This window comes from Camarhynchus parvulus, chromosome 3 (genome assembly GCF_901933205.1).
Source record: "Camarhynchus parvulus chromosome 3, STF_HiC, whole genome shotgun sequence".
Classification (NCBI taxonomy): domain Eukaryota; kingdom Metazoa; phylum Chordata; class Aves; order Passeriformes; family Thraupidae; genus Camarhynchus; species Camarhynchus parvulus.
In genome coordinates, this window is record NC_044573.1 from 21933664 (window position 1) to 21951403 (window position 17740).

The 17740-nt window shown below is 41.1% G+C and overlaps 1 protein-coding gene across 3 annotated transcripts in view; it reads left to right on the forward strand.

The window, feature by feature from the left end:
- Positions 1-15702, forward strand: part of LPGAT1 (lysophosphatidylglycerol acyltransferase 1) — a 56336-nt gene extending 40634 nt beyond the window's left edge. For all 3 annotated transcript variants that reach the window (XM_030945300.1, XM_030945301.1, XM_030945302.1), the window contains exons 6-8: positions 3554-3680; positions 10895-11001; positions 14433-15702. In XM_030945300.1, the coding sequence (XP_030801160.1) occupies positions 3554-3680; positions 10895-11001; positions 14433-14584 (386 nt within the window). In that variant the 3' untranslated portion in view covers positions 14585-15702. The remainder of the gene's footprint in view (positions 1-3553; positions 3681-10894; positions 11002-14432) is intronic.
- The last annotated feature ends 2038 nt before the right edge of the window (positions 15703-17740 follow it).

The window sequence follows — 17740 nt, forward strand, 5'->3', positions numbered from 1 at the left end:
TGTCTAGGCCAGAAAGCTGCTGCTCCGTGTCATTGTTCAGTTTTGTCTTAGCACTCATAAGGCAAGTACCATTCACACTAAGGTGCCTCACTGCTGCAGGGTTTGGGTGCTGTTGTGCAGGGCAGGTGCCTGTGGGCATCTTCAGAAGGTTTATGTGCTATTTCAAAAGAATCAGACTGTTAACATTTTCAAGCAGTTTGAGAAATCCGTATCTTGTGCTGGAAGTGGCAAGCAGAGTGACAGCACAGCAGAAAAACCAGTGCTTGGAGAGATCAGCTGAAGTATGGTCTCTGCAGCAGCTTCTTCTGCTGGAGCCTCTGACAGCCAGGCTGCTCAGGCTTTCAGCAAGTACTAGAAATGAAAGATAAGAGTGTCTTTTAATGGGAGGCAGAAATGGAAGAGTTTGGCTGTCAGTAAGGTGTGGCTGAGTTGGGCAAGGCAAGCTGGGTGAGAGGAGTTCTTTAGCACAGGTATATGCAGCTCCCTGATTTCTCAGGTGCAAATGCCAGACCTGAGATTCAAACCATGTTATAACTGATGCAGCAGGCTTTGGTTTGAGCTCCTGTTAATGTGCTCCATTTAAGAAATAATAGGGTTTATTCTTGGTTAGAGGTCTGCTTACACCTGAAAGCAGCATCATTGGAGATATTTAGGTACCACTCCTTTGTGTTTTGTGCAGTTGTCAGTTTCTTTTCCAGTTTCAGGACCTGTCAGAGCTCCTGGGCTTTAAAATAAATTTGCTTATGAGTAGGTTGCAACACAGTATTACCCCCAAAAAAATTACAAGATGTATTTCAAAATTAATTTTCCTAAATCCTTGGTGATGTAGGTTTTTTTGGCAGTCATATATCTTGGATGGTTATGTAAGGCTTATTTTAAAGCAGAGCACGCACCAATACTGTGATTTGAGAGCACGTGGAGGTAGCTGCACTAACACCTGCTTGCTCTAAAAGGAGGTCTGTAGAGGCTGATGTTGCTGACAGAACTTTTTTTCCTGGCCTGGGGTTTCTGGTGGCCTGTCTGGTTTTTCCCCTCACCCTACCCTGAAAAGGGTTGGAGGTGAGTTTGGAGCTGGACTGAAGAATCCAGTGCTGCAGCAGCTCTCTCCACAAAAGCAGAAGGTAGGAGATCAGCACAGCAGAGAACTGCAGGAGTCTTCCCTTAATGAAGTGCAAACCATTATCCACTGAAAGAGCAGCTTTAAATATAGCTAAATATTGAATAAATTATTTTGAAACACTTTACTGTAAATAATTAGAAAATGTGCCCATATTAATCTGGCACTTTTTCACTGCAATTAATGATCTTTGTTGCTTTCTCACTTAGGCAATTTAACTTTGGCAATTTACTTGCCTTTATCCATTCTTGCTTTACATCTGGGAAAATAATAACTTGAATGACTTTGTTTCAAAATCTATTTCTAAATTAATACTTCTGTTGATTTAATATTAATTTCATATTGGCTTTTCTCTGATTCATTGCTACTTTTAAAATGAAACACTCTGTAGTTGGTGCTTTTCTTAAGAGAGACTTGACAAGCACTCTGTCATGATGCTGGCAAGCCTGCAGCCTCCAGTTCTCATTTCATATGTCTGTCAGGGCTCTAAAATACTGTATTTCCTGAAGGTAACACTGAATGTTTCAGCATGACCTATGCAGCTTGCCCTGGGTCAGGTTTTGGAATAGTATGTTGCATACTGCTAAGAATTCATAATCTAAATTTTAGGAAATGCTGCCTGGCCCTGTTGGAGTAGTGCATTTGTAATGAAGCAGTACAACTCCACTGATGAGCAGACAGCAAGAAAACACTGTCTACTTGTTAAAATAATTGATAGATACATGTGACAGCATTGCTGTAATTTTCACACTTAATTAAATTAAATGCAAATGAAATGAAATGAAGTGCAGGTAGAAACTTGCAAGCCAGTCCTTGCGTGCACTTTCTGGCTGGAGTCAGTAACTGTGGCTCAGGGTGCTGCTCACACTCGGTGCTGCAGATTTCTTCAGGTGTGTGGTAGGTCTGTAAAATCAGAGTGGCCACTCTGGGCAAGGCCACATGTCTAGCACAACGTCTTGTCCATGACTCCAAGGAAATTAGAGTGAGAACACAGCAAGCACGCATCATACTTTTCCCACATATTCTCCAAGCTTCTGGCAGTTTCCTGTGTGGTGGGTTTCCCAAGCCAGCTGGGGATTCCTGGTTAGTTAACCCTCCATGGTTATTCAGTTTCCTCTTGATCCCAGCTCCTGGCGTCCTTGACACCCTTTACCAAGAGATTCCCAAAATTTCTTTTCCCCCTCCACACAGAGAATCATTTTTCTGTTTGCTATGAAAACTTTTCCTCTTGGCTGAATTTTGAGTGTCTGTTCTTGTATTGGGAAGGATGGTGAACAGTTAGTCCCAGTACATGTTCTTGGTGCTGACAATGTTCTTGTCAACTTCTGTTACATTTCTTTTGTAGCTTTCTCAGCTGCAGGCTTGAAGAGTATCGTACTTTGTACTAAAAGCTAACACTTCTTACATGCTCTTGCCCATGGGTGGCTGTTTCTGATAGTCAGCTTTTTAAATCCTTAGAGATACTGCCTGATGTGGTGTGAGCATGTTATACTGGTGTGTCAAGCAGTAAGTGAGCATTACTCTGCTGGCCTGGGCATAATGTGACCTCAAACACAAGACAGCTCCAGAACAGAGAGAAAATTCACAGGCTAAACTCCAAGAGCCATCTTGGCAATGTGGCCTTCCTTCTTGGTTTGCTCTACAGTTCTGCTGCTCTCCCCTAGCAAACCTGTGAATTGAAGACATGTCAGAGAGGGGTCATTGACTTATGACCTTGACTGTTGCTGGTTGTAACTTATATTCAGATTTTAACAGAGTCATGGAATATTCTTAGTTGGAAGGGACCCATAGATTTGATTCTCTTTCCTCATCTTAATAGCAAATATTTTCACCTCCTTTGATCCTTTTTCCAGTTTCTAAGTGAGCTGAGCCGCATATGAGCATGTACTGGTGTCAGCCTCTCCTGGAACCTTGTGGGTGCAGTATCTTCCCCTCTGTGAAAACTGACCAGCCTCTGTTCCTTGCTTTCTTACCCTAAGTACAGCCTCAAAGTGATGCTTTTCCTCTTCATCCTGCAACTCACATTTTTAAGAACCTTTGAGGGATCTGAATGGCTGCTGCTCCATCAGTGATCTTTTAGAAAGGCCCAGGTGCGCATGTGCTTGAAGTGCAGACCAAGAAGCTTTGATGTTTATTTTGGGATTTTTCCTTTTGGTGAATGGGGAGAAGCACCTGACCTTGGGGCTAAGATGTTCTGTGACTGTACTCAGACCTGGTGAATGAACTTGTTCTGTGTACCACGGTATCTAAGAACAGCAGAAGTAACCATGAAATTAAATCTAGGTCCAGCTGAAGTTTGTAAGGGTGTTTCTGTGCCCTGTAATGAAATCTGGATTTGATTTTTGATGGTCTTATTTGTGCCTCATACCTCATGAAGAGATACAAAAATTGCATAACTCTCAAATAAGTGACATGGAATTTTCTTTTTGTTCCTAGAGAGCAAATCCAAAGGCCTCCAGTGGGTGATAGATACAACCATTGCATATCCCAAAGGTGAACCCATAGACATCCAGACCTGGATTCTTGGCTACCGACAACCAGCAGTGACACACGTACATTACAGGTGGGAAATGAAGCTGCTCCTCCTACACTGAGCTCAAGGATTCACGAGTTGTGTCATTTCAGGATAGGGGAAATCAGGAGCAGTGGGAGTGAGTTTTTTGTGTCTCACGCAGGTGGGCAACTCATATTATTTAAACACAATCAGTCTTTTTTTTTTTTAAAGTTCAGTGACTATTCTGTGTCTTAGGACAGACATTTAAGTTTTGGACTAATGTCCTGTGGTTGAATAGAGTTTTGAGGAATATATCTGAAGGCTAGGTCATCTTTTTCACTTTAGTGTTAAGGTGCTGGTAAACTTGAATTTTTAAAATTTTGCTTTTTAGTAATGACAACTGATTAAAAATCACTGTTGTTAAGTAAACAGATTTCCTAAAAAAATATTCTGTTTAACTTTCTGACAAAGAAATGCCAGCTTTTTTACTCAAATAATACTTTCAGGTAGTTGAGGAAAGCAACTTGAAAAAGCAGCTTGAAAAAGTTACAACTCTCATTCACAGCTGGGATGGCAGACTATTAAAACTTTTCTCCTCAGCAGTTCTTTGTCTCAAGACGTAACTGATGAAGAGAAGTTGAATTTTGCTTTTAGTTTACAGTGAGTTCCAAGTCACTCCAGGAGTATTTTAACACTTTTCCTCTACTAAGTAAATTGTTGCATTTTATCCCAAAATCACATTATTTTGTCTTACTCCCTCTTGATTATTTGGAGAGCTTTTTTTATAGAAAGCTTTCAAGTATTCTTGTGTGGATCCCCTGGGTGGCAGTTAAGTGGGAATGACCTTCTCCATCATCACAGCTGTGTCAGTGTTGTGTGATGCAGAGTACAGGAGCTCCTTTCCACAGCCGTGTTTAAATCTGTCCTTACTTTTTATAGCAAGCTGCCTTCCAAGTTTCCCTGAAGGTGAGCATACTTACACCCTAATTTATATAAGATAGCATTATATCTGTTGTCCTTTATTCAGGTCACCTTAGTACTCTGTCAGATCTCTGGGATAATTGCAAGTTGAATGTATTTAGAATTCTTCTGAAAAATATTTCCAAAAATACTTTCTTTGAAAACAATAGTAAGTTAACATAAGTTGAATTCATTTCCTGCTTCTAAATGTATATTCAGACCTATCTTTGATCACAGGCATAAATATGATGCAACCTTTTTTGCATTGAACTTGAATGTTTAAGTTCTTGTAGTACTGAAATTCTAAGAATAATATAAATTTTTTTGGTGGGGGTGTAAGGTCTAAGTCACTGGGTTAAACAGGGGCAAGCCCAGCCTCTCTGTTTGACTGCTTTCTGTATGTTTTTAATAAGCTCTGTTTGTCATGGCTGACCCTGTAACAAACAGTTGAAGTGTGTCCCAAATGGAAATCCATGCACTATCTCTTCCTGGCTGAGCACAGGGTGTGATGGGTCTGAAATGAGCCCAGAGTGTCTTGGGTTTGGCTGGAGCTTGTTCTGTCTTCCAGTCCTGATAGTTCTTGAGGCACACGGCCCCTGCACTCTGAGATGGGTGCAGGTGGGCACATGGGTGTCCTCTGAAATTTTCTTTAAATGTACATCAAGTCTGTCTGTACTGGTGTTATACTTTCCGGCATTAAGTGCAATAAAATCTTACTCATTTTTTGTAATTTGTCTTGGGAGATAACATTTGAAATAAATTTAAAGAGTAAGTTTGAAATAACTGGGAAGAGAGCACAATAGTTTATCTGTAGTTTCTTTTAACTGAGTTATAGGGGGGGGAAAAAAGCACCCCTTTGGAAAAAGCGAAGAATAGTTTTGTCCAAGTGCCATCTGTGTTGTATGAAAGAAGAATCAGGATTTAAACATGCTTATTCCCTTTTAGAGTAGTCCAGAGCGAGGTATTGATGTATGACAGCAGTGGGGACAAAAGGAGCATTTTCTGTGCCGCTCAAACTGGAGCAGAAGAGACTGCAGAGCTACTTTTGTTCTGGTGGCTCAGTCAGTCCCTTCTGCTGTGCCCCTGGATCACCACCTGTCTCTTTCTGCTTTACGGACTTTAAAATCTGGTGGTTGCCTTTTCTCATAGCCGGGGCCTTTGCTGCAGGATTATTTCTTTCTCATCCAGCTCTGGGAGCAACAGAAGAGAACACAGCAAGGAGCCTTATGTTATAATTTTTAGGTGCTTTTCTGACTGGTGGAAATGGCAGAGAAGGCTTGGTTTAATCCTTTAATTTTTTTTTTTTTTTTTTGAAAGCTCAATTTTGATAATGAGTTGAACCTTGTTTTTCAAACTTCAATTTTCAGTACAAATGACACCATTTTCAGAAGTTCATAATTAGGCAAAGCTGTGGCCTGATTTTCCTCAGAATGTCAAAAGAAACCTCCGTAGAAAAAAGAACAGTTACCACGTTTGGATCTAAAAACACAAGGTGTGAGAACTTTACCCATCTATTGAATAGCTTTTTGACCCTGACTGACTTTCCTCATAACTTATTGGAAAGTGCTGCAAAACTCAGTTTGCTGTCTAAAATATAATACTCAAGAAAATATCTGATGAACTTCCTCCAGGCCAAATGGCACTGGGATTTTTGTGGGAGATGTCAATCCATCTGGTGCAAGGCATGTCAAACTAGAGGCATCACTGTAAGACCTGCCTTGTCATGAGTCTATTGGAAAGGTTTGTTTGCTCTTCTCAAATAGTTTAGGTTTATGCTTGGGTCCCTGTGTGGTGTGTTGCCTGTAAATCCAGACTCACTACAATTCCTCTCAGCAGAAATAAGCCGAGTGCTTTGGTGTCCACGTAGCAAGGCCACGGACTGGCTGCCATTCTCAGCTCCCACCATTTCTGTGCCATGAGTCAGGTTTGGGGTTTATTTCCTTTCATTTCACACCAGGCACTTGTTTAGTTTGATTGGCTTGGTGTTTCTTAGCTGAACACCAAGTCTCTCCAGCAATGATTTCTTGTGTGCTGCAGTTCTGTTGGCAGAACCTGAGACCTGCAAATACAAACCCCCCTGGCTGTGAAGCTGGCTCGGTGCTTAGCGTCCCCTCAGTCAGGGATAGTGTGAGGCTGGGTTTTTTGCCTTGGTTTCCTGCAGGGTGAAGCCCTTGGATGCTCCCATGCCACCTTTGGGCTGTGTGACAGTGGCTGTGTGCAGCAGCCCTGACGTCAGAGCCAGCCTGAGTCAGCTGTGACGCAGGGCTGGCCGTGCGTGGCAGTGTCACACAGGCTGCTCCCAGCTCTGTCCCCTTTCCTCCCATAGCAGCCTTTGTGCTGTGCCACTGCTGAAACAAGCTGTCAGCTGCTGAGCAAGTTCTATTTTTGTGTCTGCATTGATACAGATCTATTGAAATAAGCCAAGCTCCGAGCTATAAATAAGGTGAAATGCATTGTGGTTGCTGAATGAATGTTGCAGAAGGGCATCCCGTTTGGCAGTGTATTTTAATGCACTTTTATACGCAAGTAACTTATTTTTGGTTGTGCCTGACATCTACCAACAGCCTCCACGGTCCTGGATTTATTTAGAGCCATTAAAGCAGCAAATAATATCACACTTAAATGGAGTAGCAAGTAATACAGGACTTCAGTTCAGGGTAGGACAGGTGATAAAAGGCAGTTAGTACTTGAAGTGGTAGCCATGAATTTCAGAATTTAAATACAGAATCAGAGGTTGTTTCTTCAGTAAGGACAACTTAAAAGAGATAAATGTTTCTAAATATGCAATATTTCTGAAAATCCTGTGGTGTCTTCTGAGAAACCAGCCTATCAGTAGCCAATTCTCACATATGCCAGCATGTCTTTGGCAGTTAGATCTCCTGATTTTTAAAATCCTTTTTTTCCCCCTGGATTGTCATTTATTCTAATAGAATCTGGTTTGGGACATGGCCACAAATGTGTGTAGCAGTTTAGGAAGCGGCCGTCCCTCAGTCAGGTACCCAGACTGTTCCTGCAGCTGCAGCCACCTCCAGTTGCAGGGTGATGCTTCATTACTGGAAAAAGATTCTTTGCAGATTCCCATTGAAATGTGTCTTTATTTCCACCACCACGTTTCACTTCCCAGGGTGCAGCCTATGCTGCCACTGCTTTTAGCCCCTTCCCCACTTTTCCTGGGGACAGAAAATCAGCTGTTCCAGTGATGAGAAGCAAAAAAAGGTATTTCCATTCTGCTTCGATTTTCTGGTCAAGCTCTTATCCAGTCCTATGAAATTCCTTGTTTGCCACACCAGGAATAAAGATGCTCTTACTTTAATGAATGTGAAGTTAGTTTTGCCCAAAAGCTAGAAAGATCCCACTGCCCCAGAGACTCCAGGGGCTTCAGATGTTACATGTTGACATTTTTCCTTGCCTTGGCAGTTCTGTGCAATGATATTTTATTCCCCTGAGGGGATGAGCAAACTGTTTGCTTCCAGTGGCATTCCTGATCCTGCATACCCAAAGGTGGGGTAGAGCCAAGGTGATGGTCATGCCTGACCACATGGACACTTGTTTCCATATCTCACTGAAAATAAGGAGCTTTTTTCTGCATCTTTTAACACTGGACCTGGCAGATGCCAGCATCCAGTGGTTGGGTTTGACCCTGTTCCTGTCAGAGCAGTGGCTCTCTGCTGTTCTTTTGGATTGCCTGTGTGGGGAGTTTTGTAACAGTAGACTTGCTCCCTCACCTTCCTGAACGCAGTCTCCTTCAAGAGAGTGTTCTTGTAAAACACAGATGCCATCTGATGGGCAGAGACCCATGGCATTAGCAGTATGTTTAGTTTAAATATAGGGGGGGTTAGATTTGCCTTATTGAGTACAGAAATGGCTTCTTTCCAGAGTTTGAGGATTTTTTTAAGAATATTTAATCTCTAATTTAGATTAGTCATTAGTAAGAATGTTCTGCTGGTAAAAATAACTCTGGATAATCTAAAAATATATTTGAAAATGCTTCTAAATAGACCAGCACTTACCATTGCTGAGTTGTGGCAGCCAGTGTAGCATTGCTGGAAAACCAGTTGTTTTTCAGTCTGTTTAATGTTTGTTCAGTCTGGGTGTAGCAGTGGCTGCTTCTCAGACTTCAAAGCAGCAGAGTTTATCTCCAGAGATTGAAGCATTCTGGCAGCATTATTGATCCACACAAGAGCCTGGGTGGATTCAAGCAGGGAAGTGGTGTGCAGTGCTTCCATTAGTCTCTCACAGCGCTGGTATCACCTGTGCTACTGCACTGCTCCATTAAAGTGCCAGCTCACAAATTGTCTTTAACAGGTATCTTGCAAGATCCTGTGCTGTTTCCAGATTAGGAAGAATGTTCTTGACAAAACAGAGTTGTTATCCATTAGGTCAGGGAGAAGTGAAGGCAGAGGTGAAGAATATCTTAGTCTACAATGGAGACTGCTGGTGAAGCCAGGTAACCCCTACACTTCTGTCCTGAGGCTACACGCGTTCTCTTAGCTGTGAACCCTCTTAAAACCTGGGTAAGCAAGCATCTGTCCTTCAAAAATTCTCTGTGAAACACAATATTCAGTTGCTGAGCCTTTTATCTCTTCACAGCAGCTCAGCAGAAGAGAGTAAAAATAGTGCTTGGCAGTCCAGTTGTGTTTGGGGACACAGAGTAAGTCTTTGTAAGTGTTCTGCCCTCAGCAAAATGGGCCTTGCTCTGTGGGTGTGTTTGTTACTTGCTGCTAGGTGGTTTAATTTTAACCTGCTGTATAGCATCTGGGCTTCAAGATAAAATAGTTCTTTATTTGTCTTTGTTCCTAATATGCAGACTGAAAACTTGAGCTGATTACTGAAGCACCATTTCATAACATTTGTCTTTGGGCAAAGACTTTCCTTCAAACTCTGTTTTATCTGAGATAACAGTTGCTAATTTCTGGTTACCAAGACTGGCTTTACTGGAGCATAGAGAACTCCACAGTGCCAGGAGGGTGTAGGTAGAGTTACTCCAAAGGCTACAGAGATAGCTGAGTTAATGGTGATACCATAGTGTGTAAATAAAATCATTCATCTTCTTTTATTGAAGTTGTCTCTGTATGCCAAAGCACTGTGGTTTGTAATTCACTCCTTAGAGCAATGATGGCTGCTTCACTCCCCCACTTCCAGCTTATTTTTCCATGCATCAGACTGAAAGGAGGAAGGACAAATGACAAATGAACAAAGCTGGCAGAGATGTTGAAAACTGTAACAGCAACAAAAGCATTCTTCAGAAGTGCCTTATTTTCTTACTCTGACGTTCCCAGATGATTGTGGTGTTACTTCCAATTCTTTGCAGTATGATCAGTTGAGAAAGACTGTGTTGAAAATGAAATGAAAATTGACTAATGAAAATAGAAGCATGGTGTAAATGAAAAGCTAAGTGGGAGCTCACCTGGAAAGAGAAACCTACAGTAAAGGCTTTGCATTTCAGAGTGTGAATTTTTCAGGTTAGCCTGATACACAAATCTCTCCTGCCTTGGCATGCCAGTACAACACGGTGGATGTGTAAGTTCTTGTATATATCAAAAGGCACTGAGGGTCTGCTGAGGAGGTTTCACACTTACTGTGGGATTGGAAATCCGATTTTGAAATAATCCAGTGAGGTGTGGTGGGTTATTTGGGAGTTTCAGGATGTGTGTACCACATTGAATTCTGCTCTGGGTGTCTGTTTGTCTGAGCCACCTATTATTCAGCATAGAAGTACCAAAACACTAGCAATTCTCCCATTGGTGTTTTTAAAACAGAGCAGCAATATTTGAGTGCAGGGTCAGTTGTCAGTGTAAAGTGTGCCTTGTAAATTTCAGAGAAAGCTGCCAGCATCCTTTGAAAAGCACAGAGGGCTTGTTTTCTGGGATGAGGAAGAGCTGTTGGTGCATAGTGATGTCATTATGTGGCTTTTGCCTGCTGAATTGTTTCTTCAAAGCTGTGAATTAACTTTCTCATTTTTTTATTTCTTTCATTCCACTTGGTTTGTATTCTTCTTAGGGAATAGTAATATAGTGTGGTGGTATTCTATTAAAAAAAGAACAAACCAGTGCCTTAGTAGTTTTTATCAAAAGCTGTAGTGCAGCATTTGGTGGAGACTGATGCCAGTGTCTTCTGTGTGGTTCTGGATGGCAGCCTGGAGTTTCCCACTCTTGTACCCTTAATGCCTCTGGGATCTGAGTTGGAGAGAGTGCAAATCATGGAGTTAGATTTATACAAAAGTCTTGTTCTCTCTGTTTTGTGGTGGGCTGGGGCAGAAGAGTTTTGTTCTCCACATGCAGAATACATTTGCTAGGTTTAATTTGTGTTTGTTTCTTTGATAGGATTTTTCCAGTGAAGGATGTACCTGCAGAGCCTGAAGCTCTCACAAACTGGCTGTATCAACGATTCATTGAAAAGGAGGACCTCTTGACACATTTCTATGAAACAGGTAGGATGCTACCTAGCAGAGAGAACTGTGCTTTGCTAATGACTTTACTTACAAGGATCTCAGAATTGTTTAGGAATGTGTAATTCCTTCACATGTGTGATACAATTATTGCTATTACAATTATTGCTACTATTACTGCTTTTTATGTGGCAAAAAGTATGATTAAAGAATTATCTAGGAAAGGTAAATTACCTGGACAACATTGGAAGTAGAATAGTGTTTGGGAGCTGTCAAAAAGCACAGTTCAGCTGTGAAATGTGCTACTATGGGACTTCATGGCAAAGATCCATGATAGAAGTATAATTGGAAGGACCTGTGAGAATTACATGGCACACATTCTCTGGAGCTGTGATCTGCAGCCCTGTGCATCACAGTTGTTGATGGGAAGTGCTCAGTGTCTCAAATCAGCTGAGTTTAGTATTCCTGGGTGACTGTGTTAAAAGAAGATGCTTCTTCTGTGAGATGATTTATTGCAAAATCTGCTTTAATTTACTTTTGAGTACTTAATTTGTCAATCCAAGTGCTTAAAGAGATTAATAGAATTCTTTAACAACCTAGAGTTGTATTTCTTTTTATGAAATGTTGTTGTCACTCAGCCACCATTGATGGCAGAGTTCAGACTCTGCTATATAAATCTCATCCAAATGCATATATTGGACTTTATTAGACAAATAACTTTGTGAATATCTTTTAAAATACAAGTGTAACAAATACATTGTAAAGAATTCTTGGGTTTGTGACATTATTTTATGCTATTGAAATAAGTCATACCCATAAAATCTAACTAGTCCAGAATTTCTGAGTATAATTAATATAATCAGATTTATTCATTAAAATGCACTTCCAAAATAGCATAATTGGTAATAATTTGCCAGTGCAATCAGTATGAATTAATAAAGACATGTTTTAAATGTAAATGCTGTGACATAGGACCTTATTAAGGCATAAATTAGTATAATTTAAGGTTACTGGCTTTTATACTTTTTGAGAACTTGCTTGCATTGCTTTAGTTGGCCTACTGAAAAAGTGCTGCTACAGTTTTTGGAAACCCCTTGGAAAGATCCTGGGGTTGACTCTGAGGGGAGTCCCTGAGGCTGCTCAAGAGCCAGCTTTGTACTTGGCACATGGTCACAAGCAGGTGTGGTTTTAAGACTTAGGGCTGTTTATGTTATAATTAATCATTATTACTGTTATCATGATCATCATTATATTATTTTACAATACACACTGCTTAGGAACTTCTCTTTCTTAATAAAGCTTACTTCAAAAAGCTGGAGTAACATTTAACGCTCCATGAAACTTTAAAAGGTTGCATTGACTAAGCCAAGAATACGTTTCTTGGCTTATTTTTATCTGGGAAGAGAAAGGTGCTCTGGGCTTTGTTTCTTTCTCCATTTTGGTGTATTCTTAAGTGTCAAGAACTTAAATCATCTGTAATATTAGACCTCTGGAAATCCAAACCAAAAGAAAAATATGCCTAAAATTTGACATGAAGCTAATCCCATAATTTTTACAGGTGCATTTTACACATTTCATTTATAAAATTAGAACCATTTCAAGTTAATAGCTGTAGGTAACAGACTCCTGTTTTAGGCAGTTAGTGGAAAACTTGTATTGCCAAGAACTTGTTTTCTCTGAACTCTTCAGCAAGACAACCTTGAAGCCTTCAGTAACACAAGTGAGATTGCATTTAGCAGGACAAAAACACTTGGGGACCAATTAAGGAGAAAACCCCAGCCATAAGCTAGGAGCAGTTGGAAAAGAGTGATGGTGTACTACTGAAGTCATTGTGCTCCTCATTCCCTGTGGTGTGAGGTGATGAAAAAAGTAAGGAATGGCTTCCCTAATGCTATGGAAACACTCCTTGTTGTGCCAGATTGGAAACCTCATCTGGAAATCCTGCATACTGTCCCTTCTCTCTGTCAGGGAATACAAATGGAACTGGGAAGAGGGACAGGTAATCAGAGCTGACATTAAGGGAAGGTGGAGTTGTTTCTGTGAAGGACAACTAAAAGTACTTGGCTTGTCTCAGCTGGGAAAGGGAAGGGTCAGAGCTGGCTTGGGAGGGAGAGGGGGAGGAGACAGCTCTCTGTACCTAGCAGGGAAAAAGTATTCAAAGCAGAGGTCAGTGTTGGTACAGAAAAACAAATGGACCATGGAAGAACAAATCTAGCCTAGAGTGGACAGATAGAAGCTTAGCTGTGAGTTACTGGAGAATAATAATGTGGCAAATCTGCACAAGTGTGAAATACCTGTCAGGGAGAGGTGGATGGGGCTCATCAAGGATGTTTTTAGGCTTTTTCCTTGTTTACTTTTTTTTTTTTTTTAATTAAGAGCATTCATGCAGGAAGAAAATCTTTGTCTCAAATGCTTGATTGCAGTTCCTCCAGTGATTGCAAATGTGAAGCACAGAGATAAGCTGCTGATGGTATCTAATTGCCCAAATTGTGTGGTTCCCAAGATTAAAAATTGACATTGCTGCATCTTTACTCTTTGAATCATTAATTTCATTTTCTTCTGAGAGAAGTTGAGACTCCATAATGCTGCAGCAAGTACATCATCTTTGGTGTATTCAGAATTTTATATCCCCTGTTCAAGATTACAGCAATGAAAGTGCTTTATGTCATCAAGTCTTTGTGCATCTGAGTACAATGTAACACAGATGATTTAATATGCTGATCTAAATATATGCAAATAGTTTGCTTATAGCCATAAAGCTCTGATGTATTCAGGCACATTTAATTTAGTGTTGCAAGTCAGAAAAAGTCAAAGTATGGAAAAACCAAATTTTATTGTCAGATGAATCTCTTCCAGTCTTTCCCATCTAAGCAAGGGTTTCAGTAAAGAATTTCTGGAAAACTCTGTGGTAAATGATAATGTTTCCTTAGTCAGTATGACTGAGTGTTCAAACAATATGTGGGAACTGTTCTTTAAAGAAGGGGTGGTGTGTGTGTATTTACCTTTCCAAGAGGAACCTCAAGAACATATGTGTGTTGCTTCTTCACAGTATACAGTATCACCCCCAAACAGCTGTAGGGTTTAATATGGCATCCCTTCAGTTTGATCATGGAGGTACTAATAGAACTTCAAAAATAGCACAAAACTTAGCTGATAGTTGGATTTCTCTGCAAAGGTTGAGTACAGTGTCAGCAGCTTCTAAGGAATGCTTTCAGGTTTATGCTTGAAATTTATAAGGAAATCAAAATTGCTCTTATTAATTAAGGGGTTGTGTTTTGGTTTGGGGTTTTTTATTTTCTTGAAGGCTTCTGGAGAATCTTTCATAAATTGGACAGCATTAGAGCATAGAGCAGTACCCAGTTAATTTTGTGTGGGCGCCATTGCTGGGACAAGCAGTAGAGAAGCGATGAAGTGGTGCATTAAGGCTGTCATCTCTGTGCAAAGCACTAAGTGTGTTTTCTTTTCTCTTGCAGGAGCTTTTCCACCACCCCAGGGTCAGACAAAAGCGATTTCTCGGGAGATGACCCTCAGTAACCTGTGGCTGGTTGCCATACAATCATTTGCATTTTTGTCAGGAGGGATGTGGTACTGCCTCTTTCAGTATTTGTACCATTGCCTATTTTAAAAGTGGAATGGGACCTGAGGACACAATGGGAATCCAGGCTCTTGCAAATGAGTATCATGTTGTATGTGCAAATGTGAATATTCAAGAGTAAAGGAAAATACTGGATGGACTTTTACCTCTCTTTGGGGGAATTTTAAACTCCACTAAAAGTGAAGATCAGTAACATAGTGACCTGATGATGTATTATTTTAAGAATTGTCTGTATTTTTAAAAATGTATACTCTCACCCACACTTAAGCAAATTCAGCATTTGGACAAAAGGTGCAATCGTACAACCACCGTAGAAGAATGTCTGTGACAAGAAAGCTTTGTCACCACAAGTATTTCTTGGCATTGTAGTTAGAGCTCAGAAAATTCCGCAACTTGTCTCTTCAGTAGTGTGTACGGCATTGGTGTGGTAGAGATTCCTCATTTGCACAACGTGTACTTTACTGCAGCTCATTGTGCTGGAGGCAGAATCCTCAGCAGAGCTGTGGAGGTGTCTTTGTGGCTACGCAGTCAGCAGTAGTTGTAGCAGACACATCGATCTGAACCCAACACCCAAATAAGATCTGGTGTCAGGTCTGTCCTCTCCTCTGAGGCACTGGTCCTCAAACAAGCATTGCAGCATCACAGTGTGATTAAAAGCTGTCCACGTGGGATGAATCAGCCCATCCCTGCTGTGGTCTTGCCATCAGCTCTCCAAGTTCCATGTGCTGCCAGTGTCTCATGTTATAGGGAAACTTGGAAAATACAAAGTCACTCGGTTAAATTCCCTTTTTGCTCAGAATGCAGCTAAACCCTCACCATCAGTTTTGAAAATGCACTTTCAAAGGTGAAAAGTCAGTGAAGGAAAGACATAAAACATAGGGAACAGAGGGAAGCTTTGTTTGTCACACGTTGGAAGGCAGAGCAATTCTAGCTGTTTCTGAAGGTCTGCTGGTGCTGCTGGTGATTTTTAGCCACCTTTGTATTTTGTATACTGCAGTCCAACCAAGGTGACCTTGGAGTGGTTTATAGAGGCCTTTTTCTCCCTGCTAGTTGCAACCGTGCTAAATATACTTGTGGGAGAGTTTCAATAATTAAATGCCAACCATCTTAATGTTTTGCTAAGGAGTAATAGAAGAAAAACTAGTTTCGTAAAAAGAAAAAATAGGTATAATTGCTATCATAAATCTGTAGGAAGATACTACTGAAAAAATAAGTATGGTAAATATTCTGAATAACTACATGGAGGGCAGTATTAATTAGCTCACCACCAAAATCTTACTGCTAAAATCTTACTGGAATAAGGAGGGGTTGAACTGAAGGGCAGATGGGAACAGAGGACACTTTCAGATGTGTAGAGCAGGATCCTTTTGAAAGGATGTCGGTGATGTACAGCCTTACTTCTGGCAGGTCTGGTTGGCATTGTGTTTATGTGATTATGCACAGATTTGCGAGAACAGTTCCTAAAATAAAACTAATCTCTCTAAATACAGGCAGGGTAGCCAGAATTTCAGATGTTGGCATACTGCCTTCTACAGAGTAATTTTGTTGAGAACAAAGTAAGCCCTCAGTAGTTTTGGCTCTGAGCTAGCAATATTGATTCCCCTTCTGTCTCCCTCTGCTGCTACATGAATCACAGGAGGTGGTGTGCAGAATACAAAACCTTGCCAGTGTTCCCTTTCTGTGGGGAGGCAAAGAGCATACCAAAACACGAGGCAGTGCCAATTTCCCCTGGCTTTGTGGAAAAATACTTTGTCAGTTATGCCATCCCTGCTCCTCCCCATGCAGCAGTGGTTGCTCAGTGGGGATGGATGCAAAATGACACCACAGTAAGGTCCCCTGAAGTGTGTGCTCCTCCCCTGACTCCACAGGAGGCTGGAGGTAAAGTACAGTGGTTGCTAATAGCTTCATGTTTGAGGCAAGATGCTGTTTATAAATACCATCTCTGCACCTGAATTCTGGTGTAACCATTAAAAAGAGGTAGGTATGCCGTGATACAAAAAGGAGTCCGTGGAGTATTTGTTGTTTCGTGTTGTTCTTGCTAAAGTTCAGCTGATGGAATGAATGTATTTAATCTGCCATTTGACAGGGAGGTGTTGGGGCAGCCCAGCACTGTTACGTGTCAGTGGTTATTTCTGCTGCCCGTGGGACTGACTCTTTCAACTCCAAAAGGCAGGTGGCAAGCTACTCACTTGCTGTCCTCCCCCATGTAGTTTGATCAGAACCACAGAGATGCCCAGAGTACAGCTCATTTTATTTTGAGCTAGGACAGACTGGACTGATGCAAAAAGGGAAGTTTATATAAGCAGAATACACAGCAGTTGCTCACATCAGGAGATTGTTCCTTATAGACCCTGTGAACTCCATGTAAGAGCATCTTGTTTTGTCAAATGCAGTATTTTTATTTTCCCAGTGGGTTGCAGTCAATAGCAAGTGTTCACGTGCTGCCTCAAGAAATTAGCACTGTGCAGTAATGTTTCAGACAAGCGTTTGATTGATCGGGTCATGTTCATTTTCACTTTGTTCCTCTGTAGTTCTTACTCTTACAAGAGGTTTGTTTCCAAGCACTGGTTGTTGTTTCAGTGGGGTGTGGAAACAATGTCATGTCCCAGGCTTCTCTCCTGCCTGCACTGGGAAATGTGAAGAGTGCCTGACACCACAGCTCTGTATGGCCAAGTTGCTGTGGGTGACACCGGGATGAAATTGTTGGAAAGCAACACCAGAGGAGCCTCCCAGCATGATCCTGGATGCTGCTTCATGAAAGACAATAAATTGGATAAAATAAGTTTTGCTATGAAGGGAAGAATGTAAAATGGATACAATATGTAGGAAATCCAGTGCTAAAAATACCATGCTGGTCCAGACTGTCTGGAGCTTAGCAGGTGAGTCTGTAAAACACAAATTCCTGTCTGCCTCAGTTCGGTTCTACCTTCTGGCAGTTGACTGCAGTTCTGGATGTAATGGGCATTTTGCTGCACCATTCATGGGTTGCCTCCTCTGGAGAGTTCAAAATGTGTTTTGATAGAAACATGAATGAACTGTACAGTTGATCACAAATTAATATCACATTGAGTTTATAATGAGGGGGAAATAATGGGAAAATGTGTAAAATTATCAAAAATGAAAAATTCACAGAAAAAATTCCAACAGAAAGCTGTTGCACACAGAAGTGAGAACAGAGCAATTTGA